The 12,116-nt window shown below is 50.9% G+C and overlaps 1 protein-coding gene across 1 annotated transcript in view; it reads right to left on the bottom strand.

Moving 5' to 3' along the window:
• The window catches only part of ACOT11 (acyl-CoA thioesterase 11), a 41,682-nt gene extending 39,738 nt beyond the window's left edge, over positions 1-1,944 (bottom strand). The window contains exon 1 of the mRNA XM_006768357.2: positions 1,455-1,944. Coding sequence (XP_006768420.1) covers positions 1,455-1,487 — 33 coding nt within the window. The 5' untranslated portion in view covers positions 1,488-1,944. The remainder of the gene's footprint in view (positions 1-1,454) is intronic.
• Positions 1,945-12,116: the final 10,172 nt, after the last annotated feature.

Raw genomic sequence — 12,116 nt, 5'->3', positions numbered from 1 at the left:
AGAGTCAAATCAATGGGAGAAGAGTTAAAGATGATGGAACATAAACACAGACAGCCCCACCCACCTGGAAGATGCTCTCTGCCCTGTGCTCTCTGCCCTGGGGCTTTGGCCCTGCCCAACACTGTGCCAGGCTCACCGAAAGCAGCCTTGGGGAACTCACTGGCTGATGGAAGAGATTTACATGCAAGTCCACCACACAGTCCAGGGTGAGAAGGGACTAACACAGAGGCTTGCTGTGCTGAGAGAAATCTGGGAAGGCTTTTCGGAGGAGGCAGCATCTGAGCTGAGATCTGAGGGCTCAAAAGCACCTTTCCCAGGAAACAAGTTAGCAGGGGGCGAGGGGAGGCTGGGATCACTCTAGCAGAAAGTACAGTATGTACGACAGAGCGAGGAGAGAACTAAGTTGGTATACAGAGGCAGAGCAAGCAGTGCAGAGTGGCCGCCATACTAGATGCAGAGGGGAGGTCAGGGTGAAAGGAGGAGGGAGGGGTGGGCAGAGCACATTGCCCAATCCTTTGGTATCAAGTGAGGAATGTGAACATTATGCTGAAGGCAGCCATCTGAGAAGGTGAGGAATAATCATATTTACTTTGTAGAAGCATCCCTCCAGGGGCAGGTGGGTTGGAGGGGGCTGGATGTGAGACAGGCTACACGGAGTCCGAGCTCAGTGGTGATCATGCGGATGGAAGGAGGGGGTGGAGGAGAGATTTCTTTACCTGCACCCGCCCCTTTTAAAAAGGCTTTCCCTGAAAACATCCTCGGGGGCCACCCACTCCACGCCCAGCACAACCTTCGCCAGTGTGTCCCGAACCCCTCCTCTGTTCCCCAGATCAAACGCCCGCTGAGCACTGGGTCTGTCTCGTGCCTCCACATCTAATCTCAGCTCCAAAGTCCCTGTTAAGAGGTTCCCGGGGAAACGTTTGCGAGGTCACCTTGCAGGACGCGTGTCACCAGCCCTCACTTGGTCCTGCACTTGCTCTCCCAAGAGCTTTTAACTCCCCAAAACTCTGGCTTCACCCTGTCGCACCGGCCCACACACCCAAACCCTGTAACGTCGCCTTTGAGCCCTGAACTCTGAGACCACACAGCCACAGAGCTCGTGAGTCCTGCAGACACCCACACAGACCTCTGCCGGGACACACACACACACACACACACACACACACACACCATAGAATCGCCGACACAAAGAACATGCGGAACATGATTGCTGTCAGCACAGCCTGCCCTGGGGAGCTGACCGCCCTGGGGCTTGTGTGGGAAGTGTTGCTTATAATAAAGCAGCCCAGGGTCCTGCGGTTTCTCTTTCCAAAAGAGAGTTAGAAAATGGCCCATGGAAAATGAGAGAGGAGACGTAGAACTTCTGGCTTAAAATGGAAACTTCACTTCTCTTTCGGGATCCCCAGATCATCCCCTCCCCTTTGCCGCCAACCCACCCGGCCCCCACTCCATACCTTTCGCAGTTGAGTTCCAACATTCTGCATCATGGTGGCTGAGACCCTGCTAGCTAGCCGGTGGCACACGGGTGGCAGCACCCTCCAAGAGCCGTGAGTCACCTGAGCAACAGTCGCTCCGGCTCCATATGAAGCCTGTGGGCAGTCGGTCTCCTCCCGCTCCTCCTCCCAAGCGCCCGCCCCCGCTGAGCCCAGGCCCCAGCCTCGCGCAGACTGCCCTCTGCCCCCCTTCTCCTAGAGCCCCCGCACAGCAGCTCCTGTGCCTGCCCGGAGGACAGGAAGGAAAGAGGCTGCCAGCTGGGACACAGCCACCTCAGGGGGCCCTGTGCCCGCCCACTGGGCTCCTAGCCGCGCACTCGCTTTGCTTCCAGCCAAACTTAGTCACCCCCTTTCCAGCCCCTGAATCCTCCCCACGGGGTCTCCTGGCTCTGGGGTCGCTCCCAGGAGCCTGGAAGCTCCTGATCCCCGGGCCCAGGCTGGCAGACGGTGAACCACCCGGGCTGCAGGCTTCCCTCCCTGTGCGAGGGATCAGGTGGGGAGGTGGCAGGAAGCCAGGGGGCTGCCAGCAAGTCCCAGAGAGATACCAGAGCCACCTGCTAGGACTCTTCACCCTTGGGAGAGCTGCTCCCCGCCCCACCGCTCCAGGCGGCTGGCTTCCAGCCACTGCTGGCCAGGGACGGGGCACACCCCTCACTGCCTTAAAATAGGTGGCATGACTTTTCTAAAAGTGGCACCTGCCACATCCCACCTGATTGGCTCCACAGGACTCAGCCCCTGGGCACCCATCCTAGCCCCTCTGTAGCCACTACCGACTGAGAGACCACCAGCACTTCCCCTTCTCCCTCTCACTCCTGCAAGAGGCTTGAGGAGGAGGCCTTGAGGCTCACGGTGGACTGCTTATGACGGGGCGATGAAATCCAGTGCTCGGCGGTTCGGGGATAAAGAGGGCGGCGATCCAGGCAGGGAGCTGGATGGACAATGAGCTCCTTATGATAACTGAGCACCTCTGTGTACCAGGCCTCACCGTGGTCCTCGCTCTAACCCCACCACAGGTCCCTTGGGGAAGGTGGGCGATGTGCCTCAGGTGGGACCGCTATCGAGTGCGAAGCTGTGCTGGCACAGAGGTCACCTGATTCTGAGGCCTCTGCCCTTCCCTGTGCCCCTCCATTTCATTCACCACATATCGAAGCCTGCCTCCCCCGGGCCTGAGGCACCTGGGTTCTGGGCCTGGTTCTTTCACCTATGCGCGATGTGACTGTGGGCATACTCCCTCCTCCCTCGGAGCCTCCCTGCGCTAGGAGTCAAGGACCCCAGTGTCCACGCCCCCAGTGTCCACCCCTATGAGCTCAGGCCTTGCTCTCAAATTGTTTATGGTCTGTCAGCAATTTAGTGTCTACAGATGAGAAAGTAAAGTCATACCTTAAAGACTGCAAGATGGTCCGAGGATGGCACTTGGGGTGGGGCAAGCCAAAAGGCTTCCTGGAGGAGGCAGGGCTAGAGCTGGTCTAAAGACTGGATGGGGCCCTGGCTAGCTTTTCTCAGTGATTAGAGCATTGGCCCTCGGACCAGAGGGTCCCAGGTTTGACTCCCAGTCAAGGGCATGTACCTCAGTGGCAGGTTCGATCCCCAGTCCTGGGCCGGGCACGTTCAGGAGGCAACCAGTCAATGTGTCTCTCTCACGTCGATGTTTGATCAGGGCACATGCCTGGGTTGCAGGTTTGATCCCCAGTGGGGGGCATGCAAGAAGAAGCCAATCAATTATTCTCTCTCATGGATGTTTTTATCTTTCTCTCCCTCTTCCTTCCTCTCTGAAATCAATAAAAACATATTTCAAAAAAAATTGTAATAAATAAATAAAAATCAATGAAAAAATATTCTCCATTGAAGATTAAATGAAAAAAAAAAAAGACTGGCTAGGCTGAGAAGAGGGGGGAGGGAAGGCCTACCAGGAACAGAAGAGGGTGCTGTCATAGGCAGTGAGGGTGCTCATTTTGCAGAAAAAAGTGGGGAATCTGCCGAGGGGGGGGCCTCGAATGCCAGGAACAGGATTTAGGCATCAAGAAGCCTCTGAGAATGACAGACATGCTCATGTGATAAAAATCATGTGAGGTGAACAGGACCTGTGTCGTGAGCCTCCCTGGACTGGAGAGGAAACCAGCACGGAGAGGGGACAGTTCATGTCCTTCAACCTCACAGGGTTCGGGCAGGCAGCAAGACAAGCTCAGGCTCTCGCTATGCAGATGAGGGAATGGGAACCCGGGGAGCCTCTGGCCCCCTCCCTACCCTCTCCAGGAAACTGTCATGGCTCAGACTCCCGGTCTCAGTCTAGTCCCCTCACCTTACAGACGGAACATGAAGGCCCAGAAATGAAACGTGAGCCCCAAAGTCACCCAGGGAGGAGTGCGTCCAGAAGCACCACTCCTGACCTCAGATGTGGAGTCCTGTCCACCCCCTCCCACGACAAGGCATCAAGTGAGAGAGGCTGCAGGGACTCCTGAGAGGGTGTCCCCCAAGGTGCAATCAGTGTTATTATCAGGAACTAGGAACAGAGGCCCCACCCACCCACAAAGGACTCTCTCCTCTCTGCTCTTCATTACAAAACCGACTCCTGTGTCTCGTCAGCAGTTCTGTCCAGGGTGGCACCCCAGTGGCTATTTCCTTGGATGTCTGCCTCCCTTTCCCAGCTCACCTGGGAGCCCCCTGAGGAGTGTGCCCCCTCCCCACCAGCCCCCAGACCAGGGCCCTAAATGCCGGAAACATGAAACACACCTGCACGAACCACAGCCTTGGGGAGGCAGGCGGAGAAGGGACCATAAGCCATAGCTAAGCCAGTGCTCCTCAAACTTCAGCATCAGAATCAGCAGGGGGCTGTTAAACACAGCCTGCTGGGCCGTCTCCGGGAGAGCCCGAGGAGCGGCGTTTCTACAAGATCCCAAGGGAGGCTTGTTTTGCTGGCACCGGGACTCTACTTGGAGATCCAGTGAGCTAGGTCAGCCCTCCCTTTTTACAGCCGGGGCAATGAGGCCCAGAGATTTCACACACACATCCTGGCAGCATATCAACATCATCATCAGCAGCAGCAGCAGCAGCAGCACTGTCATCGTCACCACAGCCCTGCTGACCCGCCCAGCGCTGTGCACGCACTCCATGCACCTCACCAGCCGCGGGCCTCGCCCTACCAGGAAGGTACTATGATTATCCTCTGACAGGAGAAAATGAAGGCAAAGAGTCATTTGTCCAAAGTCACACAGTTGAAGAACCCTGATCTGTATCGGGAGCCCATGAGTTCAACCACCACTCTACACAGTCTGCTCACAGCTAACGCTGGTCAAGGAATTCTCTAGAGCAGTGGTTCTCAACCTTCCTCATGCCGCGACCCTTTAATACAGTTCCTCATGTTGTGGTGACCCCCAATTTCATTGTTACAAATTGAACATAATTAAAGCAGAGTGATTAATCACAAAAACAATATGTAATTGTATATGTGTTTTCCGATGGTCTTAGGCGACCCCCGTGAAAGGGCCGTTCGACCCCCCAAAGGGGTCACAACCCACAGGTTGAGAACTGCTGCTCTAGAGGTTCCCAATTCCAGTTGGTTCATTTCTGGTGTGGGATGAGCTGTGGGGCACTCAGCCCAAAGGCCTGGTCCTCAGGCGCCCTGCATCTTCAGAAAGCCTGCCTCTTAAGCCCAGTGAGCCCAGAGTATTTTCTCCCACAAATTCTTCTTTTCCCACATTACATCCTTCATCAGGCCCCACCAATGGGGCCTTCCTGGCTGGAGGACAAATATTTGCGTTAATTCTTCAGGTCCATATCCCAGCTCTCCTTCCCCATACAATGACAAAACACAATGAAAACAATCTCCATCTATGTCCCATGGTGATACTGCACTGGGTCACCATCAGGCACCGGTCTGTCTCCACCATCAAACTGGGAACGCACAAGGGCAGGGACCTCATCTGAGTCATGAGTTCTCAGCACAGGGCCTGCCCAGAGCAAGGGTTTAGTGACTAAGTGATAAGGAAGGAAGGGAGGAAGGAAGGAAGGAAGGAAGGAAGGAAGGAAGGAAGGAAGGAAGGAAGGAAGGAAGGAAGAGAGGGAGGGAGGGAGGGAGGGAAGGGTGTAAGAGCAAATGAAGAAGTGAATTAGTGAATAACCAAATTCCCAGGAATTCCCTCTGTTGGGCCTTTTAGTTTTCCCAGATAGGACCACAGACTTTCTAGGTAGGAGGGGATCTCTGACATCATCCACTCCAGCTCTCACTTTTGGCTCTGTCCTAGCTGAACCCGTCCATGGGCCAGAACCTATAGCTCTACCCACCACACACATACCCCTAGTACCCAGCCTCCACTTGCATACCTCCCAGATTGAAGAGCTCACTCCGTCTGAGGCTGCCTGTACAGTTAAGGAGTTCTCATAGGCAGGTGGGTCTTGCCATCAACCCATGACCATGGCTCTTGGTCATCCAGAACAAAGCTGCTCCCTGGCCTGTGACATTGGCAGAGATGTGGGAGCACACGCCCTGCCCTCTGCCTGGCCCTGGCCTCCCTGTCCAGACTGACTTCTAGTCTTCTCAAGCCATGAGCAGGGCTCCCCATGGTGCCTCCCACACCTGGGGTTTCCTCAGCTCCTGCTGTTCTCTCCATTCTAATAACTCTACAGCCCAACCCTGCCCCCAACAAGGCCCGGCTCAAGTGGCACCACCTCCGGGAAGTCTTTTGGGCCCCTCCTAAGTGGAAATGACATCCCCTCCCTCGGTGCCCTCAACCCCCTCACACAAACACACACACACCTCACAGCCCTTTCTTTCTCATGCTGTTTTCTCTCTTAGATTGGGCTGGTTTATGTTAATTTCTCTTTGACCATGAGCAAGCTGGCAGTGTTGATTCATCAGAGTATCCTGCCCCCTCCCACTAAATACTCAGGGCCTTGATCAATAGTAGATGTTCAGTGTCCAAAGAATGAAGGAATGAGTAATTGAATGGGAAAGAACAAGGGGTGAGTGAATGGAAGTAAATACATGAATGAATGAATGAATACACGAATGAATAAAGAAAGAATGCTAGTATGTTGTCATCCTTTCCTATTCTCCAAGCTAAAGACTCCCAGTTCTTTCTGGGGGGCCCTGGGCATGGCATGACACAATAAAGGAAGTTGTGGGATAAATGGGGAGGAGGACAGAAGGGAGGAACAGAAGAAGGAGGTAGTGATACCAGCGAGATAGGAAGTGGAGGTGACCTAAACATTGCTGCAAGGCAGGCCCCTCTCAGACCACACACTGCGCTTTCAGGAGAAACTGGGCAAGGGGAGCAGTGAGAAACCTGTCCAATGATGCCAGGGCAAGAAGACACAGAGCGATGGGGATTGGGAGGAGGGAATGCTAGCAACGCCTGGAGGCCAGAGGCAGGATGCTGTCCAGCCAGCCCTGAACTCCCTGCTGCCCAGCAGGCTCAAACACGCCCTCCCTCCCCTTCTCTCACCACGTCCTCCTGTCCTCCCGTCCTCCGGTCCTCCCGTGGAGGCTGAACCCCCTCCTTGGCCCAGATGCTGGGGGTCTGGGCCAAGCCCGACTTCCTCCATTGGGTCCTTGCAGGAAAGTTACTCACAACATGGGCTAGTGCTCCCCAACACACACACACACACACACACACACACACACACACACAGACACACACACATTACACACACACACACACTGCCCAGTGAGTCAGCAGTGGCTTCACACACTCTGGACTCTGAGCCTTGTGCCCTTAGGCCCTCCCCAGGGCCAGCCTCCTCCATCCTAGTGAGAGGCCTGCCCGTCCCAGCTCAAACCCCAGATGCCGCTGCCCCAGCCTGCCCACCACACCTGCCCCAGGCACTCCCTGGAGCCCAGGACCCCGCAGAGGCAGATGTGCTAGGGAGGGTGCTGGGACGGAGCAGGAGCCCACAGCAGGAGGATCCCAGGGAAAGTGGCTCTTCTGAGGCAGGGAGGTGGGGAGCCACTGCGGTGGTTGGGCCCTTACCCAAGTGGTGGGACACTCTAGTGCCACAGCTTGCAGGAGGAGCCGAATGGGAACAACAGAGAAGCAGTCGCTGGGGAGGCTCTGAAACAGGCATCCGAAGTCCCAGAGCAGAGAGTCTCATGGGGGCGGCTGCAGGAGGCTGGAAGGAGGCACAGGAAGCAGTCGGGCAGAGGCACGGGAGGGGCGGGGCGGGGCGCTGGGTGAGTTCCTGGAGGGGCTCCTGCCTCGGAGAGCTCAAGTCTAGATATCACAGTGCTCTGGGAGCTTCTCGGCCAGGTTCCCCATCTACCCTGGGACTCCTTCCTGTCCCCCAACACACACACACACACACACACACACACACACACACACACCCCGCCCCTTACTGCTAAACCAGCCCTCGCCCTCTTAAAAAGCAACACCTATTTGTTTACACTTTTATTGAGCACCTACTATGTGCCAAACATTGCTGCTGGGTGCTGGGATGAGGTTCTGAGCCCGTCGCACTGTCCTTGCCTTTCTGTGTATCCACAGAAAAAAAATTAAAATGGCGAGTCTGAAAAGAAGAAAGAAAATAGATACCATCTATGCCAGTGATGGCATGTCAGCATTTTGAAAAACCCTAACTTAACTCTGGTGCCATGTCACATATAGAAATTTTTTGATCTTTGCAACCATAGTAAAACAAAGACTTATATTTTTGATATTTATTTTACATATTTAAATGCCATTTAACAAAAAAAATTCAACCAAAAAAATGAGTTCACATGTCACCTCTGACACGCGTATCATAGGTTCGCCATCACTAATCTATGATCTCTCTTCACTCAGAGAATCCTTGTTGATATTGTGGGGTCTGTGCTTCCAGCTAGACTAGAGCTGAAAGATGAAGACATGCTGATTGGGGGAGATGGAGGCACCCCCTCCTTCTCCCATTGCATGTATGTATATATATGTGATGTGATGTGATATATGATATGATATGATATGATATGAAATATATATGATGCAATCATAAACATGGAGCCACTGCCTAGAAAAATCTCCACCAGTGTTCATGTTTGGGGTACAGGCTCACCTGGCAAACTTAGAAGGGACTGACAGAGGATGATGGTAGTCCCTGAAAGACTGCGTAGCTGGGGAAGAGGGGTTTGGCAGCAGGAGTGCATTCCACACCAGGATGGGAGAGTGGGAGGGATCAGTCATTCCAGACACCTCCCAGGGGCGGGCACTTGAACTCTTCCTGCCCCAGCACCTCTGGGAGAAAAGGAGAGAGCTGCCTCGCTGAGCTCGGCCGCACCTGGGGCCCAACCAGCCTCCTGTGGGGACCTCCGGCTGTGCAACTAGATGGGGCCCTTCCCCTGGTCACGTTGCCTGGGCCGCACTCGAGCACCCGAAGGCTGAACTTGTCAGGGCAGGAACATGGGCTGCAGCCCAGCCTGTCTCGGGCTCAGCGTTAATGCAGGTGCCTCAGCTCAGCAGAGGCCCCAGGTGTCCGCCACAGCAAATGACTGAAGATGGAGCTCGATTTCCAAGGTGGACTTGCAGGAAAGGGGGATCCCCACACGGCAGGGTGGCTATGGGTTGGCATAAACCATGAATTAATTTTTAAAATATATTTTTATTCATTTCAGAGAGGAAGAGAGAGGGAGAAAGAGATAGAAACGTCAATGACGAGAGAGAATCATTGATTGGCTGCCTCCTGCACTCCCCCTCCTGGGGATCCAGCCTGCAACCCGGGCATGTGCCCTGACCTCCTGGTTCATAGGTCCGCACTCAACCACTGAGCCGTGCCGGCCAGGCTCATGGGTTAATTTTAATGTGACACTGCTTGTAATCAAACAGTGACCACTACCCATGTTCAGGTTATCAAAAAATAAGTGACCATATACTAGCTTGTAATCTGATTTTTTTTTCTCAACAATTATCCTAAATATCTTTCCATAGGTTTTGTTTTGTTTTGTTTTGTTTTCTCTCTGAATAACAGAAATTTATTTTCTCAAAGTTCCGGAGGCTAGAAGTCGGAAACCCAGGTGTTGGCAGGGCCCTGCTCTCTCTGAAGGCTGTAGGAGAGAGGCTAATCGATGCTGTTCTCTTAGCTTCTCGTGTTGCTGATAATCCCTGGTGATCCTTGGCTTCTTGTTTCAGTCCATTCCCCGCCTGAGTATTCATATGGTGTTCTCCTTCCTTTCCATAATTTTCATTGCTACATATATCTCTCCTATGAATCTACTCAAATTTATTTAACTAATCTTTCTTTTTGCTTTTATGGCTTTATTGAGATTATATACAATAAAATGCATATATTTAAAACACATCATTTGATGAGTTTTGACATTTATTTTAGATATAGATAGATCCATAAAAACATCACCACAATCAAGGTAATGAACAGATTCCTCACCCCCAAAGTTTCCTTATGGCCCTTTGTAATCTCTCCCCTCTGTCCCACACGCCCCTTCTCCACATCCCTAGGCAAACAACAGGCCGCCTCTGTCACTCTAGATTACTTTGTATTTTCTAGAATTCTGTATAAGTGGAATTTCTTTTCAATTTTGGAATCAGGTTGTCAATTTCTAAAACTAAAAATAAAGTTTTTCTATTTCAATCAGAATGTTGCTAGTATATAGGAATACAATTGCTTTTTGTATATTTAGTATATATCTTGAAACTTACTAAACTCAGTTTTAGTAGCATTTTGTAAATTCCTTAGAATTTTCTCATAGATGATCATATTTGAAAATTAAGACAGCTTTGCTATTTTTTTAAGTTTTTATTGATTTTTAGAGAGAGAGGAAGGGAGAGGATGAGAGAGATAGAAACATCGATGAGAGAGAAACAGCGATCGGCTGGCTGCCTCCTGCATGCCCCCTACTGAGGATCGAGCCCACAACGGGGCATGAGCCCTGACTGGAAATTGAACCAGTGACCTCTTGGTGCATGGGTCGATGCTCAACCACCGAGCACACCAGCTGGGCAAGACAGTTTTACGTTTTCATTTCCAATCTATAGGTCTTTTATTTTTTTGTCTTACCTGATTGTCCTGACTACAAACTCCAGCACAACGTTAAATAGTAGTAGTAAGATCCCAACATCCTTTCTTTGCTCTTGATCTTAGGGAGAGGGCATTAATTATTATTTTATTCCAATGCTAGCATAATTAGTGATCACATAACTATACACAGAAATGACTGAGAACCACATAAATATACAGCACTAAACCCGCACTAAATGCATTTCCAACACAATTTTCCTTTTGGTCACCTCACAAAAACCCACAGCCATTCCAACACCACCCAGCACAAGTGGAAGATTTATGAAGAAGTCAAAGTGCAAAGAGACAGCAATCTCAACTGATTGTGGTTAAAGTAGCTTACTTTTCCAAATGCTACACGATCACATGATCATGTAACCACACTGCATTATAAGGACTGGTTGAAAGTCAGCCCTTCTGCACTAGACTATGAAGTGTGAGGACTTACTCATCTTGACCCTAGCACCTGACATCACATCCAGCCAAAGTAGATGCTCAATGAATTTTGTTGAATGGTTTGTGTGAGCATGCAAAATAAACCCTAGACCAGCGGTTCTCAACCTGTGGGTCGGGACTCCTTTGGGGGTCAAACAACCTTTTCACAGGGGTCGCCTAAGACCATTAGAAAACACATATTGTTTTTGTGATTAATCACTATGCTTTAATTATGTTCAATTTGTAACAATGAAATTGGGGGTCACCACAACATGAGGAACTGCATTAAAGGGTCGCGGCATTAGGAAGGTTGAGAGCCACTGCCCTAGACTAACATTAAAGAGCCTGTGTTTGAATCCAGCTCTGCCACTGATGAGCTCTCACACCTTGAGCATGTCACTTAATTTCTTTGATATTCAGTTTCTTCATTTGTTTGTATCAGCCTTTTCTAAAACATAATTTTAGTTTAAAGACTTTTTTAAAATATAGTTTTATGATTTCAGAGAGGAAAGGAGAGGGAGAGAGAGATAAAAACATCAATGATGAGAGAGAATTATTGATCGGCTACCTCCTGCATGCCCCCTACCGGGGATCTAGCCCACAACCCCGACATGTGCTGTGACCAGGAATAGAACCCAGGACCTTTCAGTCCTCAGGTCGATGCTCTATCCAGTAAGCCAAACCAGCCAGGGCTTTAATGACTTTTTTACCAAAGAAATATATGCATATGGTTTCAAAATTAAGCAGTTTTAATTTGGAAAGATTTATACTAAAAAGCCACTGTACTCTATCCCTCTTCTCTTAACTGCCAGTCCAGCTCCCAAGAAGCAACACTTCTTAACTCTTTTAGCTATTTCTTCTGGTTGGTGTCTACATCTTTACAAATAACGAGCTTATATGACAATTTCTTGCTTTATCGGTTTTAAACATTTCCGATAGCCATTCTTCCATGATAGGTGATAACATATACCACCATCATCACTCTTCTCTCCCCACACCCCAACAGTGTCCTACCAATGTTTTCAACTCCTCCATGATTACTTTTGTAACGTTAAGCAACACACATGCACTTTTTTCCATTGTTCCATACTCCACAGACAGCAGTGCCTGACTCTGCACTTTGTAAAATAAGGATATGAGGGCCTTTACTGCCCCCTTTAGCTTCTACCTCTCAGCTTCCCTGTCTGAATTTTTAAACTGTCAAGGTCA

The sequence above is a fragment of the Myotis davidii genome, unplaced genomic scaffold (assembly GCF_000327345.1).
Source record: "Myotis davidii unplaced genomic scaffold, ASM32734v1 scaffold79, whole genome shotgun sequence".
Lineage (NCBI taxonomy): Eukaryota > Metazoa > Chordata > Mammalia > Chiroptera > Vespertilionidae > Myotis > Myotis davidii.
This window is presented reverse-complemented; position numbering and strand designations above follow the sequence as displayed.